Below are 12,659 nucleotides of genomic sequence, written 5' to 3' on the forward strand. Positions count from 1 at the left end.
TCTAAGAGTTTATATGTCTGGAGAAAATAATGTTATGAACTTCAGTCATTTGCTGTTTCTTGAGTAAATGTTTTAAATACTGTATAAATTGAATAAATGTTTTAAATACTGTATAAGTTAGTCAAAATTATCTGTCGTTTCTTGAGCAATTTTTAGTTTAGGTCAGAAAATGCTGGATCTGGTTAATGTAAACCATGTAAGTTTAGCTACTTAAAATACCTTTGCACACATGTTATGTATCTAATGGTTTAATATACATATATATGTATTATTCTTGTATATTTTCCAGTAATATGTTGCTATTCTACTAGAGTTGGGTTTCTTAACCTGGGGTCCAGAGAATCCCAGGACAGAAGGAGAATCAATGAACTTGAATGGGAAAAAATTGTCATCTTTATTTTTACCAATCTCTAAGTGAAAGTTTGCATGGCCTTCCATTTTGAATAAGGATAGCAAAATAGTCCAGATAGTACCTACAGTCTTTGTCACCAGTAGAATAATAGATATTTTCATATCATAATTGTTGCAGGTATCTTAAACTGTTATTTATGCTTTCAAATTATTATTAGTCCTGCTGCTAAATCTTATTAATGTGTTAATAAATTATAGGAAATATGAGGTTTTTAAAAGAACATTTTGACAATTACATGGCATTGTACATTAAAATACTTATATTTTGTTTTGTACATTTATAATCATGATTCTGAGAAGTCCGCTCAAGAGGCTCATGCACATGTGCACACATCCATACCTATACACACCCACACCCCCACAACACAAGGGTCTAGTAAAAACCCTGTATTAGACTATCCCAGAAAGTTCTTTTTAATAATTTTTTCACAGGTGCTTCAAGGAAAATTAGATATGTGTTACATTACTAGTAGTTCTTAAACTGTTTTCAGCTGAAGTTGACCAGTTAAAATTGTCTGTATACTTCATTCATGTATTTTTATGTTTAAAAATTGCCAAAGATTTTTGACGTCAGATGCCTGAGATAAAACAAAGACAATGTATATGATTAATTTTAATTCATGAAAATAGTTCTTGTGAAAAATAATTTTGAAAGAATTAAAAATGAATGCCTCCTAAGTCTTAGACTGAGTATGCATTATTATATTTCAAGGATACTCAAATGTATAAGTCCTTAAGAAAATAACTAGTTTCTAATAAATGAAAGGTGAAATAAAAATGTATTTGCATTTCAAATTCTTATTTGAATAGATGAAGTATCATTTTGAAAACAAGCTATCAACTTTCATTTCAGAAGAAACTTTTACTTTGCAACATCTTCAGCTTATGTTAAATTAGTTTTCGTTCTCTCTGAATTCAATGTCCTTTATGAAAGGATAAGAAATTTTAGGAATGTTAATAAGCACAGGAAAGTAAGTTTAAAACTTTAGGTTTTTTAAAATGATCTATTATGTGGGTAGCTTCCACACAGATAATTAAGATTGTATTTAAAAGCTGTACATTATTAAAAACAGAGCTAATATTCACCTCTAACCTTGTTCCTTTTTCCACCTCAACATTTTTTTTTAAGAGTTCTTACTAGGACATTTGAGTCAAAATACAATACATTATTAACTCATGATTGAGTGTGGTGGCTCATGCCTGAAATCCCAGCACTTTGGGAGGCTGAGGTGGGCAGATCACAAGGTCAGGAGTTCGAGACCAGCCTGGCCAACATAGTGAAACCCTATCTCGACTAAAAATACAAAAATTAGTCGAGTGTGGTGGCACACGCCTGTAGTCCCAGCTACTTGGGAGGCCGAGGCAAGAGAATCGCTGGAACCCAGGAGGCGGAGGATGCAGTGAGCCGAGACCATGCCATTGCACTCCAGCCTGGGTGACAGAGTGAGACTCCATCTCAAAAAAAATCAATCAATAAAAAATGTAGTTCACTAATTAAAAAAACTCTACACGTGAATAGGATGTTGAAAATTGTTTATTGATATGATACATAATTATTTTTTAAAAGCCTCAGAAATGGACTAGTATCATTTTCATTAAAGTATACATGTCATGCTGACTAATTGATGTAGAAGTTTTACAATTCTAAATCTGACATCTATTAACCCTTTAGATAGGGAAAATAATCCTTGTAATAATAATGCCAGGCCTCCGTGGTAACACATACCTGTAACGTCAGCACTTTGGAAGGCTGAGGTAGGAGGATTTTTTGAGCCCAGGAATTTGAGACCAGCCTAGGCCATACTGTGAGATCCTGTCTCTACTAAAAATGAAATTTTAAAAAATTAGGCATGGTGGCAAACGCCTATAGTCCCAGCTATTTGGGAGGCTGATTTGGGAGGATTGCTTGAGCCCAGGAGTTGGAGGCTGCAGTGAGCTGTAATTATGTAATTATGCTCTAGCCTGTGCAACAGAGCAAGACCTTGTCTCAAAATAAATAAATGAATTAAGTAAAACTAGTTATTACAAAATAAAACCATTATAGGATTGTACACTTGGAATTCTGACATACACAGCCTTCCCTGCATCTAATCAAAATGGATCAGAAATCCTCTTGGAACAAGAAGATGGCAGAGACTGAAGGGAAATGCCAACTTAGAATGACTGGCATAGAAGGAATAATTGAAACTCAGGGAAGACAGTTGTGTTCTTCTTTGGCAGGTCCGCTTTCTAAATAAGGAATTTCAGAGAACAACTTCATTCTGTGCTTTGCAAAAAACAGAAGATTGTGGGGAGGGGTCTGGTGGAGAGGGCATGACTTAGACAGACCTTGAGGCTGCTGCTTCAATCCAGCATGTCAAAGCACCATGTTTGGGGGTGTTAGTTACTGAACCTCAAAAATGCTACATTGCAAATTCGCTTAGTATATTGAATACCTATGAATGAGTACCCTACTGTTAACGCTGTGAGACTTAACATCCATTCTCCCTTAAGAACTGGCCCATTCTATTCCTGATACTTGGCCATGAAAGTTTTGAACTGTGGGTATATTAGCTCGTTCTCACGCTGCTAATAAAGACATAACCCAAGACTGTAATTTATAAAGGAAAGAGGTTTAATTGACTCACAGTTCAGCATGACTAGGGAGACCTCAGGAAACTCAAAATCATGACAGAAGGGGAAGCACAAACATCCTTCTTCACATGGCAGCAGCAAGAAGTGCCAAGTAAAAGGGGAAAGGCCCCTTATAAAACCATCAGATCTTGTGAGAACTCACTATCACAAGAACAGCAGCATGGGGGTAACCACCTCCATGATTCAGTTACCTCCCACTAGGTCCCTCCCACTACATGTTGGGATTATGGGACCTACAATTCAAGGTGAGATTTGGGTGAGGACACAGCCAAACCGTATCAGTGGGTATAGTCACAATAAGAATTCTTTTTTTTTTTTTTTTTTTTTTTTTTGAGATGAGTCTCACTTTGTCACCCAGGCTGGAGTGCAATGGCACAATCTTGACTGCCCACAACCTCCATCACCTGGGTTCAAATGATTCTCTTGCCTCAGCCTCTCAAGTAGCTGGGATTACAGGTGTGTGCCACCACACCTGGCTAGTTTTTGTAGTTTTGGTAGAGATGGGGTTTCACCATTTTGGCCAGGCTGGTCTTGAACTCCTGACCTCAGGTTATCTGCCCGCCTCTGGCCTGTTATCTCCCAAAGTGCTGGGATTGCAGGCGTGAGCCACTGCCCCCCACCACAGCAAGAATTCTTACATGTCTCTGGGAAGAATATAAATGGGCATGGTGACTTCTGAGAATAGTAAGGTAATCAATGCCTGTAAAGCTGAAAGTTAGCATCCTTTAATCTACCAGTTTCCCTTATTTGTGTCTATCCTGAAGGGACGTGTGTGTGTGTGTGTGTGTGTGTGTTTACAAGACGTGCAAGGATATTTGTTTCAATACTGCTGATGACAAACAAATATAAAAACTATCTTTCGGTAGGGGAATATATAAACTGGTTTTATTTGTATAATGGAACATTGTATAGCAGTAAAGATACTCAAACTAGGGATCTGTTATGAACACATAGCTCAAAACATAATATATGGAAATGCAGGTTTCAAGATAAATAGCATGTAATTCCATCTGTTAAATGTATTAAATGCAAACAGTAATGTATATTGTTCGAGAATATGAATATATATTTAAGAGTACAAAACATACATGGTAAATATGCACATCAATATTATGATAATAGTTATCCAGAGGTGTGGTTTGAGCTATGTCTATACTGTATTAATTTTTTTTTTTTTTTTTTTTTTGAGGCAAAGTCTTGTTCTATCGCCCAGGCTAGAGTGCAGTGGTGTGATCTCGGCTCACTGCAACCTCCGCCTCCTGGGTTCAAGCAATTCTGCCTCAGCCTCCTGAGTTGCTGGGACTACAGGCGCGTGCCACCATGCCTGGCTAATTTTTTGTATTTTTAGTAGAGACGGGGTTTCACCGTGTTAGCCAGGATGGTTTTATCTTCTGACCTCATGATCCGCCCGCCTTCGCCTCCCAAACTGCTGAGATTACAGGTGTGAGCCACCGTGCCCGGCCCAATACTGTATTAATTTTTGAGAGAGAAAGAAGAGAAGAAGGTTCAATCTGACGCAAACATGGGAAAACATTCTAACTAGTGGGTACATGGACCATATTGTTGGCTGTATAAATGTCTTTTTCATTCTTTTAACTGTGTTTTAAAATACTATACATTGAAAATAAAGTATTTACATGTTACTTTATATAGCTCAAGTGATCCTCCCACCTCATCCTCCTGAGTAGCTGGGAATACAGGCATGTATCACCATGCTAATTTTTTATTTTTTGTAGCGACAGGCTTCACTATTGCCCACGCTAGTCTTGAGCTAGCGGACTAAAGCAGTCCTCCCACCTCAGCCTCCCAAAGTGCTGAGATGACAGACGTGAGTCACTATATCCTGCCCAGAATTTGACTCAGACTGACTGAAATGATAGCAAGTTTTTACAAATTATTGGATTGTATCCTCTTATTTCTAATTTGTTCTATTTTTAAACTGCAATATAATTACCATGAATAGTCTAGAATTTTGATTGTCAATAAATGAGGAGTTTTATATAAAGTTAATTTTTTTGTTTTATAGGAAAAACATCAGAGAGAGGCTCATTTTCCCTGTACAGCAGAGATACTGGATTACCAGGCTGTCAAGTAAGTTTAATAATTAAAAAAAGCAATGAGATGGTTTTTAAACACATAAAGACTCTATTAATAGATGAGATAGAAATTATGAATTTATTTCACTACTGTTTAATTTGTAACTAAATGTTGTTTTTTTGCTCTCTCTGCTTAAAATTGTTTCAGTTCCCCAGTTTACCAGGCTGTCTTTATCATCAAAGATTTTCATAACCCACCTCCATTTTAACTAGAAACAAAGTAGCAGTTATCTTTCTACCCCTTTCCAAAATGCCTGTCATTTCTGAGAATTTTTCTTGCATATTTTCTCACAGAAAACATAATTGCTGGTACATAAAAATTACATGATTGATCTGCATAGCTTGAATATCCTGTAATGTCAAACTGATCATTAATATTGGAAGCATTTTGTTTTCAATCCTGCGTCTACCAATTTTTAGGCTTCACACCCTCCCCGACTTGGAATTTTTGTTTCAACTGTCCACCTTCTCTAGCATTTTGTGCTTCTGCTAATGGGCATCTTCTCTGCCTTTTTCCTCATATCTTTAGACTGAGAATCCTGAACACACAATTCACCTGCAGATTCCCATCAGAATCAAGCCAAAAAGAATAGAAAGGAAAGGCAGAACATATTAAATTTGTTTTCTGCCATCTGCATGCTTTACATGAGGGCCTACCCTAATTTCAGGCATGGGCATGTGAGCCAGTTTTAACTGCTGTGCTAATAATACTCCATTTAATACATATTTCATAATTGTGCCTCTAAGAGAGTTTTACATAACATCCTGTTTTGTGATATGCCTTCCCATTATAAAATAATGTATTGTAGTAGGTTGGCCACGGTGGCTCACACCTGTAATCCCAGTACTTTTGGGAGACTAGGGTGGGAGAATCCCTAGAGCTCAAGAGTTGGAGACCAACCTGGGCAACATAGTGAGACCTTGTCTCTACTTAAAATGTAAAAATCAGCCAGGTGTAGTGGTGCATGCCTGTAGTCACAGCTGCTTGGGAAGCTGAGGCAGGAGGATCACTTGAGCCCAGGAGTTGAAGGCTGCAGTGACCCATGATTGTGCCACTGTACTCCATCCAGAGTGACAGTGAGACTCTGTCTGAAAGAGAGAGAGAGAGAAAAAAAGGGAGGGAGGGAGGGAAGGAAGGAAGAGAAAGAAGGGAGAAGGAAAGGAAGGAAGAGAGAGAGAAAATCAATATATTGTAAAAATTAAGGATCATCTATTCCCATGTCCTTAATGGCAAATAGGCATGGTCTGAGTAAGTGATTTGTTAAGTATCGTAGAGTTGGGGGTAGTAACTGGACCAACACTCAGATTTCTTGGCTTCAGACCAAGCAGTCTTATTCTATTTTCATCCAAGTGATTTTTTAAAGTTTTAGTGTTACTAATGATTGCTTTATTTTCCATTTATGGTTAGCTTTATTTTATCCTAGTCATTTAAAATATATATAGATTAGCATTGTGTCATAGCCAGTGTTTTGCTTTACCAGCTCTTACTAGCTCACAAGAGCCAAATCTGTTAAACTTTTAGGAATTTAGCAAGCATGGTTGACATCACACTGGTATCTTAAAATTGACTATTATGAGCTGGGCACTGTGGTGCATACCTGTAGTCCCAGCTACTTGGAAAGCCAAAGCAGAAGGATCACTTAAGCCCAGTAGTACAGTTCCAGCCTGGGCAATGTAGCAAGACTGCATCTCTAAAAATAAAAATAAAAACAAAAAAATGGCCATCAAGGAAGTGTTTACACTGTGGAAATCCAAAAATGTTACAATTCAGGGCTTCCATTTTCTTAAACAGTTGTTAAACATTTACCAGCATACCGATCATGCCTAGTTAAAAATTGCAGAGAACCAAAGAATGTAAGTGCTTATTCAGATCACAGTAAAAAATAGAAAAGCAGCAGTTGAACATCTAGCCTCCATTAAGGTACCTTTCTGACCTCTTTCAAAGGTAACAGTACTTTAAGGCCAACCAAGATATACGATTTATTCTGTATAGTTTTAGCAGTATCCATTGATGAAAACCAAAATACCCTCTTTTTTGGTCTATATCAGATGTGGATTGGTGATTGTAATATTTCTGCAATTCATAGTTGATATCAGAGCTCATTCTTTTTTAAGAAGTTACTGTTTGAATTTCATAGTCTGAATTTTAGTTCATAAATGACCTAAACTGGAGGCTGTGGATCTAATTTCTGATCTTGGCTATAGTACTCATTGTGCGAGTTTTGTAGGCCACCTAACAATCACTCTTCTGAATCTCTTCAGAGTACACCAAATTTTAAAAATTAAGTTGCGGCCGGGCGCAGTGGCTCACACCTGTAATCCCAGCACTTTGCGAGGCCAAGGCGGGCGGATCACCTAAGGTTGGGAGTTGGAGACCAGCTTGGCCAGCATGGCGAAACCCCGTCTCTACTAAGCATACAAAAATTAGCGGGGCATGGTGGCAGGCTCCTGTAATCCCAGCTACTTGGGAAGCTGAGGCAGGAGAATTGCTGGAACCCAGGAGGCGGAGGTTGCAGTGAGCTGTGATTGCACCATTACACTCCAGCATGGGCAACAGAGGAAGATTCCGTCTCAAAAATAAATAAATAAATAACCAAACTAAGTTATATCATTTGGACAATGAATGATTGATAAAAGTAACTACAAAGAATCATGTAGGTTTAAGCTTGTAAGCTCTGCAGACTGCGTCTGTGACATATCATTAAGTGAACTTGTCTGCCACCCTGCTTCAGGGCCTTAAAAGTCTTTTCATCTTCATCTTAAATATAAGACAGCAGCTTAGTTAGGCAGTGTTGAATCTTATATGTATTATCATAGTATAAGAATACCTTATAACCATAACAAATTTGTTTACTTATCAGATATATGAAAGTGCTCTTCTCAGTTCCTGATCATACACTAGAAGGTCAGTAAATGTCAGTTGAGGGGGGTAAGACAAAACGTTTAGAGTCAAGAGACCTAAGTTCAAGTCCCATCTCTGCACTGATTTCTATCTGAAAGATAGGATTAGCTGTTTCTGCTTCCACCTACTTAGTAGATCTCTGAAGGCTAAACTGTATAGGTTTATGAAAACATTTCAAAAAATAAACACATAATTCTAAAGTTCTCAATTCATGTAACCCACATAACAAAAGATATTTTGGATCTTTAATATTATTTTTAAGATACCTAAGTGTTTGAGAGCCACTGGTCTAATGTTAACGTTACTGCTAAACTTGAGGGGGGAGGAAAACACTATTGTAAGCTTTTTGAGACCACAGCTACATCTAAAATCATAGTCCATGCATATATTAATGTTTTAATTATGTTCAAATGTTTTCACTCAACATTTTTATACCCTCTTGGCAAAGGTATTGCTGTTTAGTTAGAGTCAGCAATAAGTTCTATTAATGTAATTGTCCATTTTTGCAAAGGGGAATCTTAACAGTTTTTACCAAGGATTAATGTGCATTTGTACCAGATTTAATTCTTATATCAAAAGACATTTATTTTAAATCTAAATGTGTGGCACTGTAATAACATTTGCTACCATTTGCTGAGCACTAACTGAACTAGCCATTGAACTAAACAAAATCACATTTAATTCTTTTAACAACAACTCATTTTGCAGAGTAGTAAACAGAGGTTCTTGTAAGGTATTATGCTTAAGGTTACATATCTAGCAAGTGGGAAACCTAAACTCATGCTTGAGTGTTTTGGCTATATGACTATACTTTAGCATAGGAATCCCTCAGATTTCAACTCTGTGCCCTTATTACCTTCCTTCATTTTAATTTGTTTGAGAAGGAGATAGGGAATTTTTTTTTTTTTTTTTTTTTTTTTTTTGAGACAGGGTTTCACTCTGTCACCCAGGCTGGAGTACATTGGCGCTCACAAGACCTCCTGGGCTCAAGGGATATAAGGTTTAGTCAAGAGACCTAGGTTCAAGTCTCATCTCTGCATTGATTTCTTCATCTGAAAGATAAGATAAGCAGTTTCTGCTTCCACCTACGTAGTAGGTCTCTGAAAGTTAAAGTGTATGGGCTTGTGAAAACATTTCAAAAAATAAATACATAATATTAAATTTCTAAATTCATGTGGCCCACATAACAAAAGGTAATTTGGGTCTTCATATACCTCCCTGAGTAGCTGAGACTACAGGCATGCACCCGCCATGCACTGCTAATTTTTCTGTATTTTCTTTCTTAGAGATGGGGTCTCACTGTGTTGCCCACGCTGGTCTCAAATTCCTAGGCTCAAGTAATTTTCCTGCCTCATCCTGACAAAGAGCTGCGATTACGGACAAGAGCCACCACTCCCAGAGGGAATTTAAATTTTTAACGAATGTCCAGGTGATTTTGATTCACATGGACTCGAGTTCGTGCTTTGAGAAACCCAACTCCTCTGTACATGCCAACTCCTCTGTATAAGCCAGTAGGAGTTATCCTTAGAGGAAACTATATGATTGCTGTTTGACAAACAGTTTATAAATATTCTGGAGAGATCAGGAAGGCCTATGGAAAAGAGAAGAACAAGGCTACTAGAATGTTTGATACAAAATAACAATATTGCTATATACAAGATTTAAAGATACTCAAATGACAGAAAGATACCTTTTTTTTTTAAGAATTCGTAGAAGCAATTTGTGAGCCCCAGAGAGGAAGCCTAAAATTCAGCAGAGTGGAAACATTATTCTGCAGCAAGGACAAACTATTCAAAGAAAAACACGTATTCCAAACAGTATTTATTATAATGAGTCAGAGGAGGGACAAAAAATACACTTTAACGCTGCCATTTTGTCTTAGCTATTCACAAGCGACAAAAGCAAATCCAAGGAAATATAAATAGTGACTCTAAAATGATACCCAAACACCACGTTGAAACCATTTTTCTTCAACAGAATCCCCCAAGGGGCATTAACTCTGCTATTAATGTACATAAAATGCTGCTGACATACTGCAAAATTCAGACTAATTTAATAATGCCTGATGGGCCTTACTTCATGTTAAGATGATGTAATAATATGTTGCTAAATGAGTGTCCTCATATTACATTCACAGCAATCACATTAACTGATGAGCCATTGAAAAGAAACTCATGTCACAGTATTACTGGAAACACTGATAGATCATTCTGCAATTAAATTTTTTTATTGATCAAACACAGAGCATAGAAGCCAGCATCTTTATTAACAATAGATATATTACTTTAAAAACTACCAGTTAAGTGAAAAATCCTTTATCAGTATAACAAAGTTTTTCCTTTATACCTCTTAAGCAAATATTTGTTCAAGTAGTTTAAGTTTTTCTCTAAGTATTTAAATGTAGAAGACGGCAGGGTCTTGGTTTTTTTCAGAAAGTGTGAAGTTTCATCTGAGTTCAGATATTACACCCTTGAGAAAATGACAACTTTAAAAACTGTACCTTACTTAACTCTTAGTTGTTTGGAAATAAGCTTATACCATTTGGTTTTTCCTTGTTCTTTTTTCCTGTTATACCCAGTATCATATACAGACATTTATAATAGTAAAATAATAAAAGAGTTGATACATCAGAAAGACATAACAATGATAAATGTGTATACACCTAATAAGAAAGCTTCAGAACAAATGAAGCAAAACAAAAATTGATAAAATTAAAGAGAGGGATAAACAAATTGACAATCATACTTGAAAAATTGAATACTTCTGTCTTAGCAGTTTGCAGAATAACTAGACAAAAAATTTAGTATAAGATGTAGAACAAAATTAACTAGTTATCGACAACCTTGACCTAAATGATATGTATAGAACTCTGCATACAGCAACTGAAGAACATAAATTCCTTTCAGGGGCACACATTACACTAACAGGCTGGAATCATATGCTGGTCCATAAAACTAGTGTCAGTAAATTGGAAAGGTTTGAAACCATACAAAGTATGTTCTTTGGACACAAAAGACTTAAGTAAGAAGTCTGATCAGAACTCAGGGACACAAAGAGGGGAACTATAGACACTGGGGCCTCCTTAAAGGTGGAGGGTAGGAGGAGGGAGAGGATCAGAAAAAATAACTATTGGGTGCTAGGCTTACTTCTTGGGTGATGAAATAACCTGTACAACAACCCCCCCACCCCAACACGAGTCTATCTATATAATAAGCCTGAACATGTACCCCTGAATATAAAATAAAAGTTTAATAAAAAGCAAAGTTATATTAGAAGTCAATAAGACTGGGTGTGGTGACTCATGCCTGTAACCCCAGCCCTTTGGAAGGCCGATTCAGGAGGATCACTTGATCTCAGGAGTTCAAGACCAGACTGAGCAACATAGTTAGACTGTGTCTCTACTAAAATTAAAAAGAAAAAAAAAAAAAAGAAAACTAGTCAAGTGTGGTGTCAGGAGGCTGAGGCACGAGGATTGTTTGAGCCCAGGAGTTCAAGGCTGCAGTGAGCAGTTATTGCACTCCTGCACTCCAGCCTGAGCAACAGAGCAAGACTCTGTCTCAAAAACCAATGTCAGTAAGATATCTAGAAAAACACCAAATGTTCAGAAGTTAAGCAACATGTTTAAATGACGCATCATTTTAAAAAGAAACCACAGGAAATTCAGAAGGTATTTCTAACTGAATAATAATGAAAATATGATAACAAAACGTGTTGGTGCAGTTAAACGAGTGCCTGGAAGGAAAATGTACCTTTGAATGCTTATATTAGAAAAGATGTACAGTGAATGACCTAGGTTCTACCCTAAGAACTTAGCTAGAAAAAGAAGCACAAAGTAAACCCAAAATAAATAGAAAGAAGGAAATACTACAAATAAGAGCAGAAATCGATGTAATAGAAAAAACTAACAAAATCAAAATTTGGCTATTCGAAATAAACCATAAGGTTAACCCCTAACTAGATCAGTTAACAAGGAGAAGGGAACAAGAACACAAATTACCGGTACCAGGAATGAAAGAGAGGTTACTGCTGTGAATCATATATACATTAAGAATATAATAAACATTATAACTTAATTCAGTAAATTTGACAACTTGGATTAAATAAATGAATTTCTTGAAAAATACTTACCAAAAGGAGACAAATTGAAACAAAATCTGAATAGATGTTTATCTTTTTTTTTTTTTTTTTTTTTTTTTGAGATGGAGTCTCGTTCTGTTGCCCAGGCTGGAGTGAAGTGGCGCTATCTCGGCTCACTACATCCTCTGCCTCCCGGGTTCAGGCAATTCTCCTGCCTCAGCCTCCCGAGTAGCTGCGACTACGGGTGCCTGCCACTACGCCCAGCTAATTTTTGTATTTTCACCATATTGGCCAGGCGGATCTCAAACTCCTGATCTTGTGATCCCCCCGCCTCGGCCTCCCTAAGTTCTGGGATTACAGGCATGAGCCACTGCACCAGGCCTGAATATCTGTTAATGAAAGTAAATTCATGTCAAAAACCTTCCCACAAAGAAAGCATAAGGGTCATATGGCTTCTTTCAGATGATTAATTCTTTCAAATGCTTAGGGAAAAAAAAAATACCAATCTTATACAAGTTAGTTTAGAAAACAGGAGGAGT

General features: G+C 37.0%; 1 protein-coding gene across 12 annotated transcripts in view; it reads left to right on the top strand.

Annotated features, from left to right (window-relative positions):
• TCF12 (transcription factor 12) overlaps positions 1–12,659 on the top strand; it is a 375,360-nt gene that overhangs the window by 242,300 nt on the left and 120,401 nt on the right. For all 12 annotated transcript variants that reach the window (XM_077939464.1, XM_077939466.1, XM_028850968.2 and 9 more), the window contains exon 6: positions 5,072–5,136. In XM_077939464.1, the coding sequence (XP_077795590.1) occupies positions 5,072–5,136 (65 nt within the window). The remainder of the gene's footprint in view (positions 1–5,071; positions 5,137–12,659) is intronic.

The sequence above is a fragment of the Macaca mulatta genome, chromosome 7 (genome assembly GCF_049350105.2).
Source record: "Macaca mulatta isolate MMU2019108-1 chromosome 7, T2T-MMU8v2.0, whole genome shotgun sequence".
NCBI classification, from domain to species: domain Eukaryota; kingdom Metazoa; phylum Chordata; class Mammalia; order Primates; family Cercopithecidae; genus Macaca; species Macaca mulatta.